Source organism: Rhinatrema bivittatum, chromosome 11 (assembly GCF_901001135.1).
Source record: "Rhinatrema bivittatum chromosome 11, aRhiBiv1.1, whole genome shotgun sequence".
Taxonomy (NCBI): Eukaryota; Metazoa; Chordata; class Amphibia; order Gymnophiona; family Rhinatrematidae; genus Rhinatrema; species Rhinatrema bivittatum.
In genome coordinates this window covers 1480258-1504474 of record NC_042625.1, presented here as the reverse complement: position 1 = coordinate 1504474, position 24217 = coordinate 1480258, and the positions used below count along the sequence as shown (strand labels likewise).

Below are 24217 nucleotides of genomic sequence, written 5' to 3'. Positions count from 1 at the left end.
GCCGCTTCCTACATCGGGACGGGGCGGACTCCTCCACCCGGTATTGTGGCGCATTCTACACGCTCTCAGGCGGCCTCCTGGGCGGAGAGTCGATCGGTATCTTCGCAAGAAATCTGTAGAGCGGCCACCTGGAAATCGTTACACACGTTCTCGAGACACTACAGGCTACACCTCGCCTCGTCCGTCCATGGGCACTTTGGCGAACAGGTTCTACGAGCAGGCCTCGCAGAATCCCACCCGGGTTAGGGAAGCTTGGGTACATCCCACGGTCTGGACTGATCCAGGTACGTACAGGGAAAAGAAAATTATTACTTACCTGCTAATTTTCGTTCCTGTAGTACCATGGATCAGTCCAGATGCCCACCGCATTTGGGTTCTACTCCTGCTCGGCTGCCTTCGGGGTCTGATTTGACTCAGCTGTTATATGGTAGTGTCTTCTTCTTCTTCTTCTCCTACTATGTTCTTTCACGTGTTCCCCGTTTCACTGTCTGTGACTGTTTTTCTTAGGGGTCGACACGAGTTGTGACCTCCCATCCGTTGGTGGGATGGTACAGTTCTCTCTGTTTTAAATTCAGCGGCTTGTTATTGCCGTCTCGTTTAAACTTGATCCAATGCAGGGGGTTTCTGTTTACTCGGGCTTTGATATTCTCGATACTGAACTCCTGCAGAGGGGGTAGTAGTACTTATGGTGACGCCCCCTCGAAGCTTTGGGCTGACTCCATCTGCTGGATTGGGGACATAACCCACGGTCTGGACTGATCCATGGTACTACAGGAACGAAAATTAGCAGGTAAGTAATAATTTTCTTGTAACCCGCTGTTTTGCCGCAGCCTTAACGTGTTAGTTTACCGCCTCCCCCTAGTAGGTGTTAGGACTGTGAGTCTAGTAACAAATCCATCGACACCACTTAAGATACTCAAACACAATAAAACACAATAAAAAAAAAAAAAACCCGATATAGAGATGAGGGAGAAAATGTAATGCTGTGGGACACATAAAAACCTGTCAGAAAAATTTTTTTTTTTAAATACCTGTCACTTTCGTGCGGTCATCCAGGCAGCGGCGGGAGCCGGAGGGCCGTGTGGCGGCGGGAGCCGGGTGTTCGATCGAGGCCGCGGGCGGGTAGGCGCGTGTTCGATCGGGCGGGCGGCGGCGGGATCCGGGGGAGGCGGGTGGGCGCGTGTTCAAACGAGGCTGCGGGCGGCGGCGCGGCGGCGGGATCCGGGGGGGCAGGTGGGCGCGTGTTCAAACGAGGCCGCGGGCGGGTGGGCGCCTGTTCGATTGGGCGGCTGGCAGCGGCGGCGGGATCCGGGGGGGCGGGGGGGCGCGTGTTCAAACGAGGCCGGGTCGCACAGGCACGCATTAATTCAGGCGGCGGGAGCCGGCGGCGAAAGCGGCCTCCGGCAACTCCCACCGGCAGTGAATTAATGCACGCCTGTGCGACCCGGCCTCGTTTGAACACGCGCCCACCCGCCCCCCGGATCCCGCTGCCGCCGCCCGCCCGATCGAACAGGCGCCCACCCGCCCGCGGCCTCGTTTGAACACACGCCCACCCGCCCCCCGGATCCCGCCGCCGCCCGCCTGGACCCACGCCGCTGCCTGGATGACCGCATGAAAGTGACAGGTATTTAAAAATTTATTTTTTTTTATAACTCAGGTTTTTACATATTTTTGTTTTTTTGTTGTTTTTTTTTACACTTCCTGGTGCCTGTCATTTCAAATGACATTTGAAATGACCGGTACCAGCGCACCCAGGTTACTGTATAGGTGCTGTATGAAGCGCCTATACAGTAAAATGGGTTGCGCGGGCATAACCCTTCCCTAACGCTTCACAGCCGCGGCATGCATTTGCATGCAATTAGAAGAGAGAATCAGGCGCTAGGTCAAGAGAACTGTGTGTGCGGGGAGGAAGGGTGCGCCTGGCAATGCCGCACTCTTTCTGCCGCGGTCTTACAGTATCGAGCCGTTACTTAGGTATGCACTGCTCCTAGCTTATTTCTAGCTTCTGGCTACTTTTTTTTTTTTTTTTAATACAAACATTCAGTTCTGCTTACTAGTTGCCTTACAGACTGACCATTTAAAAATACAGTCTAACTTGTTTGTTCGCTGCCTTACTGACTATTAAAAACACCCACACTAAACAATATTCCCAAATAGTTCACTTTGTCCCAATACTTTTGAAAAAGACAATGTCCGGTATCGGCGTTAATTGATTGAGTGCACTAGCGGTCTCCAGTTTTTGAAATCAGTTGAATCAGATTTAATCAAATTAGTTAAGCAAATATATATCCACTATGGCTTTTCGAAGAGAATACTGAAGAGCTGAGGTCACTGCACGGCTATATCTAAGGTGACGTCAGCTTTGAAATCTGACTCCGTCTCCCATCTGCTAGCAGAAGAGCACATAACCCCACTGGTTTTGAGTCCATCTGTCTACACTAAAGAAAACGAAACTATCAGGTAAGTAATTTCTCCTTTTTAATATTTTCCATTTTTAGGCCGATGCTATTACGGCGCACTTTAAAGGGGCGCTCATGATTGAGCACCTACCCCCCTTAATCTCTTGATCCACCTCTCTGGGATGCTCAATGCGAAATGCAAATGGGCTGCTGCAGTAAAAAGGAGGTGCTAGGGGAAACTGCGTGCCCCTAGCACCTCCTCGGCAGCGGGTGCCTGGGAGAGGTGGCTGTCAACAACTTAGGAAAACGGATGCTCCATTCTAGAGCTTCAGTTTTTCCTAACCTGTGAACAACCACATGTTAGGAAAATGGATGCTCGTTAATTTCCTAACCTGTCTGCTGGCACACCCTTTTTTTTTTTGGGATATTATAATTTTGTAGTTCCTCTGACATATAATATCACCACGATATTAAGTTGGAGGAAGTACAGAAAAGCAGTATTTTCTGCTTTTCTGAAAACGTTTTGGGCTCCTCCAAAATTAACACCTGCTCTAGGTAGGCATTAATTTTGGTGAGTAAAAATGTGTGCCTCAAGCACACTTAATAGCCTTATCAACATGCATTTGCATGTGATGAGCGCTATTACCTATGCGCGCTAACTCCCGTTTTGCATCGGAGGTTATGGACGCATTTCCAATTGCGGGTTGAGCCATGCGCTGCAGCCAGCGCATGGTATTGTATCGACCCATTTGTTACATGTTAATTCATTCTTAACGGTCATAAAACAGTAAATTACAAAACATTCTTCATACAATGGACATTAAAAAGCAGAAATATAACTAAATCTAAAAATTAAATTATTCAATACAATATTGCAATAAAAGTAAAAAAATAAAATTTAAACTAAAATATAAGGCTGATGGTCAAGCGCCTGTCATCTAATTCAGGTGTTGTATGCCTTTTTAAAGAGCTAGGTTTTCATGGTCTTCTTGAAGGCTTTAATGTTTTTTTGTGTCCTTAGTTCACTCAGTAATTGATTCCATAATTTAGGGCCTGCGATGGATTTGTGAATTAGACATAAAACTTTGTAATTCTAAATTTGATTGGGAGCCAGTGAAGTTCAATAAGTGTTGGTGTAATCTAAAGTTTTCGTCACACAGAACTCTGGCAGTTGTATTCTGCAATATCTGAAGAGGTTGGATGTAAGAACATAAGAACATAAGAAATTGCCATGCTGGGTCAGACCAAGGGTCCATCAAGCCCAGCATCCTGTTTCCAACAGAGGTCAAACCAGGCCACAAGAACCTGGCAGTTACCCAAACACTAAGAAGATCCCATGCTACCGATGCAATTAATAGCAGTGGCTATTCCCTAAGTAAACTTGATTAATAGCCGTTAATGGACTTCTCCTCCAAGAACTTATCCAAACCTTTTTTGAACCCAGCTACACTAACTGCATTAATCACAATCTCTGGCAACAAATTTCAGAGCTTAATTGTGCATTGAGTGAAAGAATTTTCTCAGATTAGTCTTAATTGTGCTACTTGCTAACTTCATGGAATGCCCCCTAGAAGATGGTAAACCAAATAGAATTACAGTAGTCGAGTGTCAAAAATATTAGGGATTGTAAAATAGTTCTGAAGTCATTAAATTCTAATAATGGTTTTAGCCATTTCAGTACATGACGTTTAAAATAGGGAATGAACTTTCCTGTTAGGATCTACTTGGTTGTTCCAAGTGACCCAGACTGGCCACTGTGGAAGACAGGATGTTGGGCTTAGTGAACCATTGGTCAGTCTCAGCATGTTCTTATGATGGAATACTTACTGAGAACAAGATAAAAAGGTGATGGAGGATGGGGAACTGGATTTTTTTCTGAAGTGTCTGTATGTGCTGGCATTTGCAGGAGGGAAGGTACTACAGCGAGGAGGCAGAAGTGGATTTACGGGACCCCAGCAAGGATTATGAACTCTATAAGCAAACCTGCCAGGATCTGCAGAGACTAATGGCCGAAATCCAAGACCTAAAGAATAAAGGCAACAGTGTAAGCAGCAAATACTCTTTCTAGCAAGCTCGTAGCTGAATAATTGTGAGGAGCAATGAAGCGTTGAATGCTATGCTAGGTAACAGTGAGTTTTTCTGAAAAACCTATGTGCACCCTGTTGTAAAATACAGCAGTCTGTGGTATTCTTGAAGGCAATAAAATGGGCCATGTGTTGAAACATGGTATAACCACTTGATATCACTTCCCATTCTGACAGACCTGAAGTCTTGCTTTGACTCACATTGTAAAGCTTAAGAGACAGCTCTTAAGCAACATTGGGGAAACCAGTGATTAAAGAAGCATCAAAAAAAAAAGTAAGGTGCTGGTGTTTGCCTGTATTGGGGCTTGGCCTTTGGATAGATATAGTAGGTGACTTGGGAGATATGGTTCCAACCAGCTTGTACTTTTATGTAAGCAAGTTTAGGGGTGCAGGGACCTGTCTGCTACAGGATACTTTCAGTTGCCCTCACACCTTACTTCACGATCCTAAGCTCAGGAAAAAGCAACATGTTCTCCTCAGAAATAGACTTTACCCTGTACGTACCCAGATCAGTCCAGACCATGGGTTATAACCCCATTCAAGCAGATGGAGACAGAAGAAAAACTTGTGAGGTGCTCGGAGTTACCCATGAGCACCCTCTACGTCCCATCAGTATTCTTCTGTCTCCAGCAGATAAAGGTTGTTTGAACCTGCGGTTCCCACTTAAATTTTCAAATCTTTAAGGAAAGTTTGTAGAATTCTTTTCTTCCCTTTCCTCTCACAGTGCTTTTTTTTTTTCTTTGAATGGATCAAGTTTAAAAAACAAACTTTTTTTTTTTAGTCAGGAAACTAATAGAAGGCTCTTAAGCTTGCATGTGTTGCTGCCTTGAAAATAAGCTTGTATTATTTCTAAGGTAAGAACATAAGAAAATGCCATACTGGGTCAGACCAAGGGTCCATCAAGCCCAGCATCCTGTTTCCAACAGTGGCCAATCCAGGCCATAAGAACCTGGCAAGTACCCAAAAACTAAGTCTATTCCATGTAACCATTGCTAATGGCAGTGGCTATTCTCTAAGTGAACTTAATAGCAGGTAATGGACTTCTCCTCCAAGAACTTTATTTATTTATTTATTTTATTTAAGTCTTTTATATACCAACATTCAAGACGATAGTCCCATCATGCTGGTTCACAAGAAACAGGAGTGCAGAATATAATAAATAAACTTAACAACTTGAACATTAGTGCAGAAAAAGCACTTATCCAATCCTTTTTTAAACACCGCTATACTAACTGCACGAACCACATTCTCTGGCAACAAATTCCAGAGTTTAATTGTGCGTTGAGTAAAAAAGAACTTTCTCCGATTAGTTTTAAATGTGCCCCATGCTAACTTCATGGAGTGCCCCCTAGTCTTTCTACTATCCGAAAGAGTAAATAACCGATTCACATCTACCCGTTCTAGACCTCTCATGATTTTAAACACCTCTATCTATCATATCCCCCCTCAGTCGTCTCTTCTCCAAGCTAAAAAGTCCTAACCTCTTTAGTCTTTCCTCATAGGGGAGCTGTTCCATTCCCCTTATTTTGGTTGCCCTTCTCTGTACCTTCTCCATCGCAATTATATCTTTTTTGAGATGCGGCGACCAGAATTGTACACAGTATTCAAGGTGCGGTCTCACCATGAAGCGATACAGAGGCATTATGACATTTTCCGTTTTATTCACCATTCCCTTTCTAATAATTCCCAACATTCTGTTTGCTTTTTTGACTGCCGCAGCACACTGCACCGACGATTTCAATGTGTTATCCACTATGACACCTAGATCTCTTTCTTGGGTTGTAGCACCTAATATGGAACCCAACATTGTGTAATTATAGCAAGGTAGGTTTTCTTTTCTTTTAAGGTTTTTTTCCTTCGTTCCTGGCCCTAGGGGTGTAAGCTGGTGGTCCAGCCGCTCCCCCTACCCTAAGGCTGGCTGACCTGAGAGGCGCCATTCCTCTGGGTTCTGGGGGCTGAGGCGCCATTCCTCAGCTCTATTTAAAATAAATAAAATAAAGTGAGACGGGCCGTTGTGGTCGTCCGCAGAGATGTTTTTGGCTCCATTTCATTTGGCGGCTGCCAGGAGCGCTTTCGGGGGCAGTTTTTCTTTTTTTGTCAGCGCCTCAGCTGTTTCCCTTCCCCCATGCTGCGAGGGACACGATGTGCCGCCTTTGGGGAGCCTGGGACTCTGCTCTCCTGTGAGGGGATTTGCACCAAATGCCTCCCTGGCGGGGAGGGCTCTTCGAGAGCAGACAGCAGACCGAGCAGTCATTTTTCAGCCAGTCTTCCTCCTGGGGGCGTCGGCCCCGTTCCCATTGAGCATGGGAACGGTGGCCATTTTGAATGCAGATGCATCTGTCAGCGCATCCACAGGGCAGCCTGGATGCCGATTTTGCTTGGCCTCTGCCCGTTTTGACTCCGGTGGACCCCCCCCCCCCCCCCCCCGGGGTACCCCTCAACTTCGGGGATAACTCCAGGGCTTAGCTCTTTTGTTCCCCTAGATGAGGCCCATCCCCCACTGGCTTTTTCGGCTGATTTTATTTTATTAATGCATAACACTTACCTGGCCCACATGTTTCAGCAGAACAGCGTTCCTTCTGGGCGCCCCCCCCCCCCCTTAAGGTAACCAGATTGGAGGGTGCCCGGGATGTTTCGTGGACTCCCTCAGGTTCTTCTCTGGCTCGAGTAGTTCCCATTCCCAACTTACCAGACCCAGCTCCGGTCGACCCAGATCCAGACCAAGATGGTGCTGCAGACCCGGATGGAGTTTTCTCCAGTATGCACATGGAGGAGGATGATCCCAGAGTCTTGCAGCTCTTTAAAAGGGATGAGTTTGAACCGCTTATTTCCCATGTACTTTCTGAATTAGATGTAGATGCACCTCAGGACCCCTCAGGCTTGAAAACGGGGGCGTCAAAAGGTGATCCTGTGTTAGCGGGATTGCGTCCGCCTGCAAAAACCTTTCCTTTTCATCCCATGCTGCTGCAGCTGCTCTCCAGGAATGGGATCTCCGAGGAGGCCGAGCTATGGATAAGTTATATCCTCTCCTGGAGGAATTCTTAGAACTTTTTAAAGTCCCAAAAGTAGACGCTTCGGTGTCGGCGGTCACTAAGAGGACCACCATCCTGGTGACGGGGGACAGCTTTGCGTGACCTGCAGGATCAAAAACTGGATCTTTGAGGTGTCCGCATTGGGTGTCAGAGCAGTGGTCTGCAGGTCTGAGATGGGTACAGCAGTTGCTCGGTACCCAGGAGTTGCCGCCTGGAGAAGCGCAGCAAGCAGAACGCCTGGAGGCGGTGATTGCTTATTCGGCGGATGCGCTTTATGATCTCTTGAGGGTCCTGGCCAGGTCGATGGTGTCGGCAGTCTCGGCCAGACGTCTCCTTTGGCTCCGCAATTGTTCAGCAGACTCTTCTTCCAAGGCGCAGCTGGGCTCTCTCCCCTTTAAGGGTGAATTGTTGTTTGGAGAAGAATTGGAGCAGATTATCAAATCCCTTGGGGAGAATAAAGTACACAAGCTTTCGGACATTCAATTCCTCTAGGGCCCGTTTCAGAAGACAACATTTTTCACAGTCAAGACCTGTTTCTCAACGTCCTCCCTCTACCAAGTCTCAATCTTGGTCTCATTCCTTTCGTGGCCGCAGATCCCCCTCGAGGGGGCTTGCCACAAGGATCTGCTTCCAAGTCAACCCAATGAAGGGTTGCCGGGCCACTCCTTGCCGCCCAGAATTGGGGGACAACTCTCCCTGTTTTACGAGGAGTGGGTCAAAATCACATTGGATCAGTGCGTCCTGGATATTCTAAAGCACGGTTATGTTTTGGTTTGTTCTTTTTTCAATTTATAGTTTATTGAATTGTAGTACATGTACTGCAATGTAGATGTAGTGTATTTGGATTTTCAGAAGGCGTTTGACAAATCCCTCATGAGAGGCTTCTACGAAAACTAAAAAGTCATGGGATAGGAGGCGATGTCCTTTCGTGGATTACAAGCTGGTTAAAAGACAGGAAACAGAGTAGGATTAAATGGTCAATTTTCTCAATGGAAAAGGGTAAACTGTGGAGTGCCTCAGGGATCTGTATATATATATATATATATATATAAGATCTGGAAAGGAATATGACGAGTGAGGATATCAAATTTGCAGATACAAAATTGAGTAGTTAAATCACAAGCAGACTGTGATACATTGCAGGAGGACCTTGCAAGACTTGAAGATTGGGCATCCAAAAGGCAGATGAAATTTAATGTGGACAAGTGCAAGGTGTTGCATATAGGGAAAAATAACCCTTGCTGTAGTTACATGATGTTAGGTTCCATATTAGGAGCTACCACCTAGGAAAAAATCTAGGCATCATTGTGGATAATACTTTAAAATCGTCGGCTCAGTGTGCTGCAGCAGTCAAAAAAGCAAACAGAATGTTAGGAATTATTAGGAAGGGAATGGTTAATAGAACAGAAAATGTCATAATGCCTCTATATCGCTCCATGGTGAGACCACACCTTGAATACTGTGTACAATTCTGGTCGTCGCATCTCAAAAAAGATATAGTTGCGATGGAGAAGGTACAGAGAAGGGCAACCAAAATGAAAAAAGGGGGATGGAACAACTCTGCTATGAGGACAGGCTGAAGAGGTTAGGGCTGTTCAGCTTGGAGAAGAGACGGCTGAGGGGGGGATATGATAGAGGTCTTTAAGATCATGAGAGGTCTTGAACGAGTGGATGTGACTCTGTTATTTTCACTTTCGAATAATAGAAGGACTAGGGGGCATTCCATGAAGTTAGGAAGTAACACATTTAAGACTAATCGGAGAAAATTCTTTTTCACTCAACGCACAATAAAGCTCTGGAATTTGTTGCCAGAGGAGGTGGTTATTGCAGTTAGTGTAGCTGGGCTCAAAAAAGGTTTGGATAAGTTCTTGGAGGAGAAGTCCATTAATGGCTATTAATCAATTATACTTAGGGAATAGCCACTGCTATTAATTGCATCAGTAGCATGGGTTCTTCTTAGTGTTTGGGTAATTGCCAAGTTCTTGTGGCCTGGTTCTGGCCTCTGTTGGAAACAGGATGCTGGGCTTGATGGACCCTTGGTCTGACCCAATGGCAATTTCTTATGTTCTTATGAATTCCAAAATCGCAGGAATTTTGACTGAGTATGGTATGTCGTCGCGGTCCTCGCACCAGGCTTCGAATACTCTCCAAATCCTTATGTATGTTAGGGATGTGGAGAACTTGCGTACTCTGAGTAGGGTGTCAATTACTGCCCCCGAGCATCCGCTCTTTCCTCAGGTGAGTCCTCTCAAAGGCGAGACCGTAAGAGAGAATAGAGCTGGTTCCTCGTGAAGGATCGGTCCCTGTTGGAGCAAGTCTCTGTGTGGAGGTAGCGGGAGGGGGCTCCCTGTCAGCAGTCTTCGCATGTCTGCATTTGTGGCGACCAGAATTGTACACAGTATTCAAGGTGCGGTCTCACCATGGAGCGATTATAGAGGCATTATGAAATTTCCTAGCATGTAGCAGATGGACTCAAAACAAGTGGGATATAGTGTGCTCGTGCTAGCAGTTGGAGACTGATCTGACGTCAGCACGGGTACATATACCCCCACAGGAAGTGCAGCAATTCAGTAATTTCAGTCTCCAAAGCAGTTTGGAGCTCCCTCGCGCTCGCTGAGCGTGTTTCCAAATTCTACACGACTAAATTCATAGAAGAAACCTACCTGAAGACGAGCCCCGCACTCCTGCGGTGATACCAGTCGGTCCCTCCCCCAGTTGAGTTTCCCGAGGCGGTTTTTCGTGGTCCCTCGGAGGTAAGTGCCTCGGTCCTGTGGCCGGCTCGCGGAAGGGACCTAGCCCCCGAGTGAGAAGGGCTCGGGCGCGGCATACAAGCAGCCTCGGTCCCGGCGTGGACTTGGCCCCCGAGCGAGACAAGTTCGGGTGCGGCCCAGAGGCAGCGGGTGCACTTCCTCGAGCGCGGCGGTGACGGTACTTACCCTCTCCCCACGCAGCCGGAGACCGCTCGGGTCGCAACCGGGAAGCGCCGAAGACAAGGTCGCCATTTTTCTGCCTGGTTTGTTAGCCGCCCTCTGTTAGCCGCACATTGTTAGGCGCACGGTGTAAAGCGCACGTTCATAGGCGCCTGCTGATAAGTGTCAGTTCCTAGACGCACATGGGAGCGTAAGAGAGCCCCGGCGTCAGCGGAGCTGGCCCATCCAACATCAGGCATGAGCCTCTGCTCGGCATGCAACCTCAGAGCCACACAGAGCGAGGAAGCAGACTCCCTATGTGCCCAATGTGAAGATGCCCTGGGAGTTCCAGGCCAGGACCGGTCACAGCCCAGCGTACTTGCCAGTTCCTCAGGGAACACCCCGGACCTAGCCGGCAGTAGTGAGCAGCCGGTGACCCCGAGGGACCTGGTACCCCTCAGACCAGATCCTGCTTCGCTCTCCTGGGTGGAATTATTCAAGGGGATTCATGCCTTTGTCTCAATGCAGGCTGCTCCCCGAGCGGCTCCATACATACCGGGGGACCCCCACTTATGGGGATTCAGATTGCCCTGAGGAAGACGACGAGTCCCCCGAGGAGGGAGAACCTCCCTCGGGGGTTGAACCATATTGGACCATGAGGCGCTTCTTTTTGAAAGGGGATCTCCCAGGCCTGATCTCTCAATGCCTGTTTGAACTGGCTCTTCCGGGCCATGGTGCCCCAGAGGAACCGAGAGTGAACCCCCTGTTGGAGGGCCTGCGCCAAACGTCTCACCATCTTCCCCTCCTACAAGAAGCTCAGCAGTTAATCTATCTAGAATGGAATACGCCTCATTCAAAGGGGGATCCGGCCTTGGCTGGCATGTACCCCTTAGACCCGGCAACCAAGGAGAAGCTGGCGTGCCCCCAGGTAGACGCTATAGTTAGTGCAATTGTGAAGCGCACCACCATTCCGGTGGGGGGGGGGGGGAGGCCCTCAAGGATACACATGACCGGCGCATGGACACCATTCTGAAACAAGCCTTTGAGGTGGCAGCCATGTCCCTAAGGATTGCGACCTGCTACACCGTGGTGACACGTTCCTGTTTATCACAGGCTAGGAGCAACACCCCGGGAGAAGAAATGGAATCGGCTCTCTCATTCCTCACTGATGCAGCCTCTGACCGAGTTCGTACGGCAGCCAAGGGAGTGTCATCCTCAGTGGCGGCCAGGAGACAGCTCTGGCTACGTAATTGGTCGGCCGACTCCTCCTCCAAGACACGCCTCACGAGAATGCCCTTTGAGGGATCCCTCCTGTTCGGCAGTGACCTTGAGAAACTGGCCAATAAATGGGGTGCCTCTCCATTACCCCGTCTACCAGAAGACCGTTCAAGGAGGAACCAGCGCCCCTTCCCCAGACCATCCAGAAGTAGAAACTCTCAGCGCTTCAACCCTTACAGGACTCGCTACCAAGCACCTCGTTCGCAGGCCAGGAACCAGTCCTTTCGGCCTAAGCACAACAAGAGGGGAACCGGCTCGGGTCCCGGCCGTACCCCACAATGACAATCAGCCGACCCATCCGGGGGTCGCGGCCATAGGGGGCAGGCTATCCCTCTTCTACCGCAGGTAGGTCGAGATTACCTCGGACCAGTGGGTCCTCGCCATCATCCGAGAAGGGTATTACCTGGACTTTCTTCGGCTCCCGCCGGACAAGTTTGTGGAATCTCCTTGTTCGCCCATCAAGAGTACGGCCCTAGAAGTCACTTTGTGGAGGCTCCTGTCCCTAAAGGCCATAATCCCAGTGCCTGCAAGGGAGATGAATTCTGGGCATTATTCCATTTATTTCATCGTGCCCAAGAAGGAGGGCACTTTCCGGCCCGTCCTGGACCTCAAGTCAGTCAACCGATACCTACGGGTCCCCAGCTTTCGCATGGAAACTCTGAGGTCTGTCAAAAATTCAGTACAGCCAGGGGAGTTTCTCACATCCCTAGATCTGTCGGAAGCCTACCTGCATATCCCAATCCATCGGAATCATCAGCGTTATTTACGCTTCAAGGTCCTGGACCAGCACTTCCAGTTCTGAGCTTTACCCTTCGGATTAGCCACCGCGCCGTGGACCTTTACCAAGGTCATAATAGTAGTTGCAGCGTCCCTCAGGAGGGAATCCTCGTCCATCCCTACCTGAACGATTGGTTGATCCGGGCGAAGTCACCAGAGGAGAGCCGCCAGGCAACCAACAGAGTTATAGCTCTTCTGGAAAGCCTAGGATGGGTTGTAAACTTGAACAAGAGTTCCCTACAGCCTTCTCAGTCGCTGGAATACCTAGGAGTCCGATTCGACACCCAGGAAGACAAGGTCAACCTGACCTCCAAGAGAAGATCAAAGCTCCGGAATAGTCTGCAAGCCCTGCTGAGCGCCACTCTGCCCACAGCTTGGGATTACTTACAGGTCGTCGGCCTTATGGCATCCACTCTGGAGGTGATACCATGGGCACGGGCTCATATGAGACCATTACAACGCGCACTCCTAGCTCGATGGAGCCCACGATCACAGAACTACACCACACACCTACCTCTACCAGCCAGAGTGCGAAATCAAATACGGTGGTGGTTGTAGCCCAGCCACATGAGCCGGGGGTCGAGAATGTCCTCCCCAACCTGGACCCTGGTTACTACGGATGCCAGCCTGAACGGATGGGGAGCACATTGCGAAGAACTCACCGCCCAAGGGCAGTGGAACAGAGAAGAGTCGGGGTGGAACATCAACAGACTAGAGGCACGGGCAGTCAGGCTAGCGTGCCTGCGATTTGCCCACAGACTTCGCAACAGAGCGGTCAGAGTGATGTCAGACAATGCCACCTCGGTGGCATACATCAACAGACAGGGCAAAACCAGAAGCCAACAGGTATCCCTAGAAATAGCCCCCCTGATAACTTGGGCGGAAGCAAATCTCCAGGACATCTCCGCCGTCCACATCGCCCGGAAGGACAACACCACGGCAGACTTCCTCAGCAGAGAAAGCCTAAATCCAGGGGAATGGCAGCTGTTGCCCACAGCTTTCCAGATGATTGTGGATCGGTGGGGGACGCCGGGCATGGACCTACTAGCGGACAGGTCCAACGCTCAAGTACTCAGATATTTCAGCCGCAGGCGGGATCCTCTATCCCAGGGGATCGATGCCATGGCCTCAGGGGATCCTGCTATATGACTTTCCTCCATGGCCCCTGCTGGGCGCCATTATACACAAGATTCAGCGGCACAGAGGCCTAGTTCTTTTAGTGGCACCGGACTGGCCAAGAAGACCCTGGTACGCAGACATGAGAAGACTACTGGCAGGGAATCCACTACCCCTGCCGCCACACAGGGACCTGCTGCGGCAAGGTCCCATCCTCCACGAGGATCCAGCTCAATTCTCTCTTATGGTCCTTCCCTTGAGAGGGCTAGATTGACGAAACGAGGAAACTCGGGGCCGGTAATAGATACCCTCCTCAGAGCACGCAAGTTCTCCACATCACTAACATATATAAGGATCTGGAGAGTATTTGAAGCCTGGTGCGAAACTCACGGCACCAATCCACATGCCGCTAAGATCCCTATCATTTTGGACTTCCTGCAAGATGGACTTCAGAAGGGTCTGTCCCTCAGTTCCATCAATGTTCAAGTGGCAGCGCTATCCTGCTACGGTCCCCGGAGTGACGGCAACAGCATCGCCACACACCCAGACGTTTCATGTTTCCTGAAAGGAGTCAAACACATTCGCCCGCCACTGAAGTGGCCAGTACCCCTGTGGAACCTCAACCTAGTTTTGGAATTTCTAGCGGGATCCGCCTTCAGACCCCTTCGAGGCCTGTCTCTCAGTTTGTTGACCTGGAAGATGGTGTTCTTGCTGGCTGTATGTTCAGCACGCCGCATCTCAGAGCTACAAGCACTGTCCTGCCGTGATCCGTTCCTCAGAATCACTTCAGAGGCTATCCATCTTCACACGGTTCCTTCCTTCTTACCCAAAGTAGTCTCACAATTTCACCTCAACCAAACCATATCCTTGCCAACCACGGAAGGTTTGAAGAAGTCAGAAGGTAGAATACTGCGTCATCTCGACATTGGCAGAATACTGGCCAGATACTTGGAAATGTCAGAAGCAGTACGAAAGACGGACCATCTGTTCGTCCTTCACAGCGGGAAGAAGCAAGGAGAAGCGGCCTCACGGCCAACCATCACCCGCTGGATCAAAGAAGTCATCAAGGCGGCCTATGTAGAAGTGGGAAAACCACCACCTCTACAGGTCAAGGCTCACTCTACCAGAGCACAAGCGGCCTCCTTGGCAGAAACTAGGAAGCTGTCGCCTGCAGAGATATGTAGAGCGGCAACGTTCTTCTCCATCCATACGTTCTCCAGATTCTACCGTCTGGATGTCCAGTCCAGGGAGGACACAGCATTTGAAAGGGCAATCCTAAATGGACCTCGGGCAGCCTCCCTCCCAGTCTGGGAGTAGCTTTTGTACATCCCATTTGTTCTGAGTCCATCTGCTACACGCTAGGAAATGGAGGGATTACTTACCTGATAATCTCGTTTTCCTTAGTGTATGCAGATGGACTCAGCATCCCGCCCGGCTGCCGATATACATGGGGATTCACCGATTCAAGGTAAGCCATGTTTTCTTATATAGGTCATCCACCCTGCCGGGTGTCGACGCCTTCCGGTTGAGAACACTGGTGGTCTCCAGCTTCTGTCAATCGGTGAGGTTAATCATGTTCTGTTAATCAATCAGTCAGTCACACATATATCCATAATGCTTTTGCAAGGAAGATTACTGAGCTTCTGCACTTCCTGCAGGGGTATATGTACTACATGCTGACGTCTGATCCGTCTCCAACTGGCACGAGCACACTATACCCATTTGTTCTGAGTCCATCTGCCTACACTAAGGAAAACGAGATTATCAGGTAAGTAATCTCTCTATTGTTGATGCTACATGTGGTCTGTCCTTGGGCATCTGTGCACGTTATGTAGCCAAATAGGGGAGTGCCTAACCAAATTTGCACTCCCAAATTTGTTTTGTGATCTGGGGAGGGCTATTTTGGTGCATTCCTGAGATCGTGCAAGTTTAGTGTATGCATTTGTGTGTGAACCTCTCCCTTCCCCCAAAAAACAACCCTATGAGAAACTTTCTCTTAAACTAACCACCCCACACTCTCCTGCCCCCCCCCCCCAGAGTTGCCGAATGAATGAAACCTGCCCCCCCCCTTGTGACCCCTCCCCAAGATGTTCGCAATAAATTAATTACCACCCTCCATACCCCCAAGACCTGATAAAAATGTCAGTCTGTGGAGTGGTCCGGGAGCGATGTATTGGCATTGGTCCGTCGGCTGTGAGCACTGAAACGGGTTCCGATGGCCCTTTGCCCTTACTATGTCAGTGGGGTGGAGCAATTGCAGCGGTAGGTCCTCTGACATAGTAAGGGCAAAGGTCCGCCGGCTGCCAGTCCTGAAAATGGCGCCGAGGGGCCCTCACCCTTACTATGTCACATGGGCTGCTGCCGCCATTGGTGTCCCCGAGTGGCATAGTAAGGGAAAGGGCCATCGGCACCATGTTGATTGCTGGCAGCCGACGGCCGTAGTGCAGGAGATGTGTCCCGGACCAGTCCTGGCCCCCCGCTGGAGCCTCCCGGACTTCTGTCAGGTTTTGTGTGTGTTGTGAGGGCCTGGAAAGTAAATCAATTTGGCATGTGTGTGGGGGGTGTGAGGAGGGTGGTGGGTGTATTTTATCTGTAAAGGAAATAGTTATCTTCCGGTGAAAAAAGTGCGCGAATGTGTTAAAATGGAAGTGAAACGTGGACCTGGACTGGCGAAATGATTAGTGTAGCGTTTGTTAGTGTAAGGTGTAACAGATGGCGCTTACGTCCAGCAGATGTCACTGTTTTCTGGAAAAAATCTTTAAACCTATTTTACCTGTCACAGGTGTGACTTATCTGTAATGTAAGTACAGAAGAACCTTCCTGTATGCGAAATGAAGTTTGTGTCCAAATTTGAAAGCAATCGGTTCAGTGGTTTCTGAGATTAGTGATTTTGTCCAAACTATTTAACATTTTTATTTATATAGATATATACTTATAGAATATTGCGATTTAAAAATAAGTTCACTTAATATAGATGGTCTTCATTCTTCAATAAAAAGGGGAAAAATGCTTTCTGAATTAAGACAAAGGTGAATATTGCATTTCTTCAAGATGCACATCTCACAAATTTAGAACATCAGAAATTGTCGAATGGGTAAGGCGGTGTCATTTTGCATCATACTTGGGTAGACAAAGGGGAGTTGTTTTAATAAGTAAAAATAGAATATAAACTACTGGATCCAAGGGGCCGATATGTGGGTAAACTGTATGAATATATTTTACTTAATGTATATGCACCAAACTGTTCTCATAATTTCTTTTCCTTTTTGGTAGCCAAAAAGATCCAATGGGAAACACATTCTTTGATTTTAGGTGGTGATTTTAATATTAGGTGATTTTAATATTACAGGCAACCCACTTGTAAATTGTAAGCCAGCAAAAATACAAAAAAAAATATCAGGCTGATATAGGAATAGGATTTTTGATGCAAGAATTGCATTTAATTGATGCCTGTTTTATTCATATAGATGCTCAAGAATATTTTTTTTTCACATTCGCATAAAGTTTATTCAAGAATTGATTATATTATCTGAGTGATTTTTTGATAAATTGATTCCTAGTGAGATGCTAGATATTGCATTCTCTAATCTTATGTTGGTTTTCATAACTATATCTTTGGGTATGGATCTTGGGGAATGCTTCCTTGGCTTGTGCTGAAGATGGTTGTTTACATTTTCAAGAGAAAAATGGGATGAATATAAAGAATTTAATTCTTTAGACAAAATAGAAGCAGGTTGTTCTGGAATGCTGCTAAGGTAGTATTAAAGCATCACATTATTTCATTTTGCATTAATAAACGAAGAAAAAAATGGTAGGAACATTTTTAGCTCCTTCAAAACAATTGGCTGGACTACGTAGAATTCATATTGAATATGACTGATACAATTCAAGATTATTTAAAACAAAGCAGGAGTTAAATATATTGTTAAAAAGGCACAGGCAAATTTATGGTTTTATAAATTACAACAATGGGGAAATAAATCTGGAAAATTGGCTAACTTATCCCTAGATTCAACAAAATGCGTTAACATATTGATATCGCCCGCAATAAGAAAAGGGCATGTTTAGGGAAATTTTAGAATTATTGCACCACTCGATAACATACCCGCTTCACTTTGGTAGTATCGCGTGGTGTTGTAAACTTATTGCACCCCTGCGATAAGCCCTATTTTTCGCATCTTGTGGAGATAGAGAGCGAGCGAGCCTATCTATAAGGCTATATCACTATAGGAGGGCCATCTAATAGGTCGAGGTGAGGTGTTGGTGGTGCTTTAGGGTTTAGGGGCCAGTTTCGCCTGTAGAGTTAGATGTACAAACAGCACAGTACACCTTGGTGAAGGTCTGACTTCATAGAAATGGCATCTTTTTGAGACCTTCCTCACTCCAAATGTTCTCTCACCCTAGCTTGATGGACTCTATATAACATTAACAATATCTGCAGTTTTTCACCCATCCCCCCAACTATTTCCCCCCACATCTATATGAAACCCAAAAGAATAGGTTTCAACAATTTATATAAATTTTTTCTATTAAAATCATTTCCCTGTAAATACATTTTAATATATAATTTCAAATCTTTCCACAATTGGAGATATTTATTTTAATTTTGTCTGATATGGGATATCTTTATCTCTTTGAATTTCAGAAAATGCTGTCTGACATATTAATCCACTCCATGTTTCATATAATGGGGCCCTCTTCCTCCTTCTATGACAATATATTTTTCTTAGCTAATAAAAGTAATATACACAATTTTTTCTCCACTGTATAATGTACTAGGTTATTCATACAAACGTAAATACAATGGTTTACCTGACCATTCTATGTCAGTATTTAATACTCTTTCCAACAATCATTGTATTTTACTCCAGTAAGTTTGTAATTTAGAAATGACCTGATTTGTTTTACACAGGGGCTTGGAGAAGGTTTCTTGACTTCGGCTGGTTAAGTGAGTGGTCGGTGATCACGCCAGACATGGATGAGAGCTGGTGGTAGCTGGGGATCCTGGCGTTGCCAAGTCTGCTGTGGCGAGTGCCAAGGAGGCAGCACGTATGTGTGGGACTCATGGCACCGGCCAAGGATCATGGCAGGGCCTTCCACTCGTTTGGGAATATGTGTGCATGCTGCATCTCCAGGGGAGAAGGCAGCTTGGCCAGTGCAGACTTCGTTTTTGGACTGTAAGAGTGCAGACTCTGTTTCAACACAAAAAAGGCCTAAGAGGTTGTCGAGAACCACCGCAGACCCTTTTCCCGTGCGCTTGGATACAATGGCCATCTTGAGTGCAGTCATGGCAGCACAGGAGGCTCCCGAGGAGGAAAATCCCCTGCTTCCCTTATTGCCTTCTGTGCGGAGTCCAGTGGAAGGCTGGAAACCTCAGAAGATGAGGAGGCCTTAATGCAGGAAGATTTGAAGGAATCTCAGGCCTTTTCCTCAGAATTTGTGTTAATCCTCCACAGAGCCTATCTGGTTAGATAGGCAATAGGGTAGAAGCACTCTCATACCCAGGGTCAGCTGCAAAGTGACTAGAGTTCTGCAAAATGACATCGTTCCACAACTGGAGGGTGCTAGGCTTGGCTGGGCAACAAGATAGCCCCATGGAGGAGTCTGAGGACTCTTAAGACTCTGAAGGCGATGATGATTCACCAGATGGGTCTCCGCAGGACTTTTCAAATCTGGATCTGGAAAATATGCTGGTGACTAAAGGGGACGACCCTAAGGTGGTCCGACGGTTTCAGAGGGAAGAGTTGTCTTCCTTGATTCCACATGTGCTTAAACAGCTAGACATCAAACTTTCTCAGGTGGAGTTGGACCAGGAAAGGCTATACTCAGTCATGGAAGGCTTGAGAGGTCTGGCTAAGGCCTTTCCCTTCCACAAGTCTGTAAAGCAGCTGGTTGTTGGGGAGTGCGACACTCCTGAGATAATGGTGAGGTTGTACCAGTTACCAGAGAGAACACTTGAGCTTTTGATGCTTCCGAAGGTAGATGCTTTGGTCTCAGCAGTGACCAAGAAATCCACAATTCCGATGACAGTCCACCTTGCTGAAAGATGTGCAGGACTGGAAACTGGACATTCACCTCGAGGATTTGTGAGATTTCTTCTTTGGGTATCTGGGCTGCAATATGCAGCAGTTTTATGCGGAGAATGTTTGCACTGGGTTCAGTAGTAGCAGGTGAACGAGATCTTCCATGAAGCAAGTGGAGCATTTGGAGACAGCAGTGGCCTATGTGGTGGATGCCTTGTATGACAAGACATCTTCCAGAGTTATGATGGCAGTTTCGACCAGGTGGCTGCTTTGGTTAACAAACTGATCTGCAGATGTTGGTCAAAGTCTCAGCTACGGACCTTCCCGATCAGACATGTTCGGGGAGGATTTAGTGCAGCTGGTGAAGCATCTGGGAGAGTCGAGGAACATATATTGCCAGAGGACAAGCCAAAATTGTGTAAAATAATCCTTTCCTAGCGTGTAGCCAGATGGACTCAGGACCCCAATGGGTATTGTGCTCTTCTGCTAGCAGATGGGAGTCCTGAGTCAGATTTCAAAGCTGACATCACTCTACATATACTTGTGCAGGAAGCTCAGTTCTTTAGTATTTCTCAGTTTCCAGCAGATACGGACACTATCCCACACACTAGAATAGTGTAACAAAGAAGAAAGAAAGTTTACCTTTAAAGAAGGTTGAGCTCTGCTTCTCCTGTGGTGAAACCTAAGGGTCCCTCCCCCAGTCGAGATTTCCTGAGGTGATTTTCGATATCCCTCAGAGGTGAGCTTTGGTCCGGTAGCCGGTTCCAGTCGTGGACTTAGCCCCCAGGGTGGCTGAAAGGCAATGGGTGCAGAATCGAGCACGGCGGTGAAGATATTTCCCTCTTCTTCCCCCCCCACCCCCCCTGCAACTAGAGACCGCCCGGCACGTGACTGGTAAGGGCCGAGACCAGGTAAGGTAAAAACCTTTAAATTTAAGTCTCCGGTCTCCAGAGCTCGAATAGCTGTACTGAGCGTTTCTTCTGGCAAGGTTTAAAGGGGCACCGATCGGGTTGAGCAGCTCTAGTTGGGCTAGGCCCCGATCTGGTGCAAGGGTCCACACAAGTGGAGATCCTCGGGGGGGGGGGGGGCGCGCCAACTTGCGAGCGTGGTTGGTGGCGCCATATCTCTTCCTTGACTTGTGGTACATGCGAAGCCAGCCATGCGACCATAGAGGCACACGCAGAGCTGCGCACACAACTGAGACGTGCACATTCAGCATACACAATTAAGCGTATCCGTGCGCATAGCTACACGCACAGCCTCGTTTGAAGTTTTCCACGCGCACAAACAGTGGCACCGCCATCCAAGAAGGCCAAGGGACACTCCCTTTGCACAGCCTGCCACATAAGAGCTGCGCAACCTGGAGTCCTTCCTGTGCCAGCAGTGCAAAGAAGCCCAAGGGGAACCAAAGCCTGGTCCCCTACGGCCAGGAGAGGGGTCCTGAACCACTGACGATTGTACCCCAGATCTATGTATCTCCGACTCGGGGGGGCCCCCCCTCCCCCCACAGGAAGGCTCCTCTGGGGTCCCTACTCTAACTCCTCCTGGTATCAACATGGATCCAGGGACTTTCTCCTGGGTGGAATTTTTTAAAGGGCTGCAAACCTTTGATCAGGCGCAACCAGCCCCTGCTGCGCACCTGGCTCAACCACTGCCGGAAGCACAAGATCCTCCTGGTTTCTCGAGACATGCCTCGCCTAACCAAGAACTTCCCTAATAGAGATCCAGACACTTCAGATGAAGAGTGACTCCCTGGAAGGAAGGAGAAATCCCTCCAGGAATGGAATCATATAGAACCATGCTTTGATTCTTCCACAAGGACGAATTACCAGCCCTTGTTTCCCAGACTCTGAAGATGCTGGGAATTCCAGGCACTGACCCTATGGCGGAACCAAAGAAGAACCCCATCTTGGGGTCCCTTCGGTAAGGCCTCATGCTACTTTCCTATGATGGAAGCCATCCAGGAACTGATTGACCTAGAATGGAATGCCCCGGAGGCCAGCTTCAGAGGGAGCCCTGGAAGCCATATATCCTCTGGAACCCGTGGCTAAGGAATGCCTGCATTTCCTGAAAGCGGATTCTATGGTCTGTGCAGTCTTGAAGTGAATAACTATTCCCGTTGAGGGAGGAGCAGCACCAAAGGACACGCAGGACAGACGATTGGAGTCCATCCTTAAGCAGGCCTTCGACGCAACAGCAATGACACTGCAGATTGCTTCCTGCTGCGCACTGGTAGCACGTTCCTGCTTGCTCCTCTCCAGAGGCGCAACTACGTCCAGAGAAACGATGGAACCCGCAGCCTCTTTTCTCACTGACGCTACCTCAGATCTAGTGTGCACCCCAGCCAGGGGCATTGCCTCAGTAGTGGCAGCCGGAAGACAACTATGGCTACGGAATTTGTCGGTGGACACAACATCCAAAGCGAATCTCACGAGGATACCTTTTAAAGGATCTTTCTTGTTCGGTAGCGAATTGGAGAAGTTAGCCAACAAATGGGGCAAATTTCCGGTGCCCAGACTACCAGAAGATAGGAATAAAAGACCTCTGCGTTCCTCTCCCAGAAGAACCAAGGGCAGAGGATCGCAGTGCTTTAGATCCTACAAGAACACACAGTTCCAGGCACCCTGCCCCTCAGGAAGGTCCCTGTCCTTTCGGAACAGACACACCAAGAGGGGAGCAAGCTCAGGGGCAGGCTCCAGCCGTACCCCACAATGAGAAGAGGCTGACTCATCCACAGGAAGAAGATAGAAGAGGGCAAGTCGACCCCCTTTATCAAAGATGGGTCGAGATAACATCAGACAAGTGGGTCCTAAACATCATTCGAGAAGGGTGCTCTCTCTGGAATTCCACAGTATCCCTCCAGACAAATTTTGAGATCACCCTGCCACTCCAAGAGACTGGCAGTAGAAAACCACACTTGCAAGACTACTCAGTCTGAAGGCAATAACCCCGGTGCCCATGCCCCAACAAAATACTGGCCACTATTCCATCTATTTTATCGTCCCCAAGAAGGAAGGATTATTCCAGCCCATCTTGGACCTCAAGAACGTCAGCCGTTATCGGAGGGTACCACACTTCCACATGGAAATTCTATACTCCATTTATAATGGCAGTACAACCGGGAGAATTCTTAACCTCCCTGGACCTTTCCCAAGCTTATCTTCACATCCCAGTCCATCAGGATCACCAGCGCTTCCTGCGTTTTGTGATACTGGGTCACCATTACCAGTTCTGGGCACTACCCTTTGGCCAAGCAACCGCCCCAAGGACCTTCACCAAAATATTATGGTGGTTGTGGCAGCAACACTGAGGAAAGAAGGGATCCTGGTATATCCTTACTTGGACGATTGGCTGATCAGGGCAAAGTCTCTGGAGGAGAGTCGGCAGGTGACCATTAGAGTCGAGAACCTACTGCAGGAGCTTGGCTGAGTCGTGAACCATGGCCAAGAGCTGCCTAGAGCCCTCTCTGGGGGCCCGGTTCGACACCAAACAGAACAAGGTCTTCCTCCCCCCTCCAAGGAGAAGGAAACCGATGGGACAATTGTGAAGTTTGATGACCAAGGCATGACCCAGTGTATGGGACTACCTTAAAGTCCTCAGTCTCATGGCATCAACCCTGGAAGTCGTTCCATGGGCAAGGGCCCATATGTGACCGCTCCAGCACCCCCTACTGTCACGATGGAACCCACTGTCCCAGAATTACTCAATTCACCTCCAATTAACAGCAGGGGTTCAGGATCAGCTCCAATGGTGGCTACAGAAAGACCACCTAAACAGAGGAGTGAACCTATCCCCACCGAACTAGATCTTGCTCACCATGGATGCGAGCCTACGAGGGTGGGGAGCACACGGTCAGGAACTGATGGCCCAGGGACAATGGAACGAGAGAGACGGAATGGAATATAAACCGCCTAGAAGCTTGAGCAGTCAGAATAGTGGGCCTATGATTCAGCCACAGACTCCGGGGCGAGTCAGAGTAATGTCTGACAACACGACAACAGTTGCCTACATCAACAGCCAGGGAGGAACCAAGAGCCAGCAGGTGTCTCTAGAGATAGACCCCCTCATGGCATGGGCGGAAATAAACCTGTAAGCGATCTCGGCCTCCCACATCGCGAGAAAAGACAACATCTCTGTGGACTACCACAGCAGAGAGAACCTAGACCTGGGAGAATGGACACTGTCGATCACAGCCTTCCAACTGATAGTAAATCGCTGGGGCCTCCCAGCCATGGATCTACTGGCAACCCGTCTCAGTACCCACGTTCCCAGGTTCTTCAGCCGCAGACGAGAATCACAATCCCAGGGAATCGACGCTGTCGTCCAGAACTGGCAAGAGGAAGATCTCCTGTACGCCTTCCCACCCTGGCCACTACTGGGCAGGGTCATCCGCAAGATAGAGCATCACAGGGGGCTAGTCCTACTAGTTGCCCCAGACTGACCAAGACGACCATGGTACGCAGACATGCGAAGACTACTTGCAGGGAACCCTTTGTGCCTACTTCCACACAGGGACCTTCTCCAGCAGGGCCCGATCCTCCATGAAGACCCATCTCGATTCTCTTATGGTGTGGCCCTTGAGAGGACTAACCTGAAAGC

At 48.5% G+C, this 24217-nt stretch overlaps 1 protein-coding gene across 3 annotated transcripts in view; it reads left to right on the top strand.

The window, feature by feature from the left end:
- THOC5 (THO complex 5) overlaps positions 1-24217 on the top strand; it is a 435920-nt gene that overhangs the window by 38067 nt on the left and 373636 nt on the right. For all 3 annotated transcript variants that reach the window (XM_029619746.1, XM_029619745.1, XM_029619747.1), the window contains exon 3: positions 4306-4443. In XM_029619746.1, the coding sequence (XP_029475606.1) occupies positions 4306-4443 (138 nt within the window). The remainder of the gene's footprint in view (positions 1-4305; positions 4444-24217) is intronic.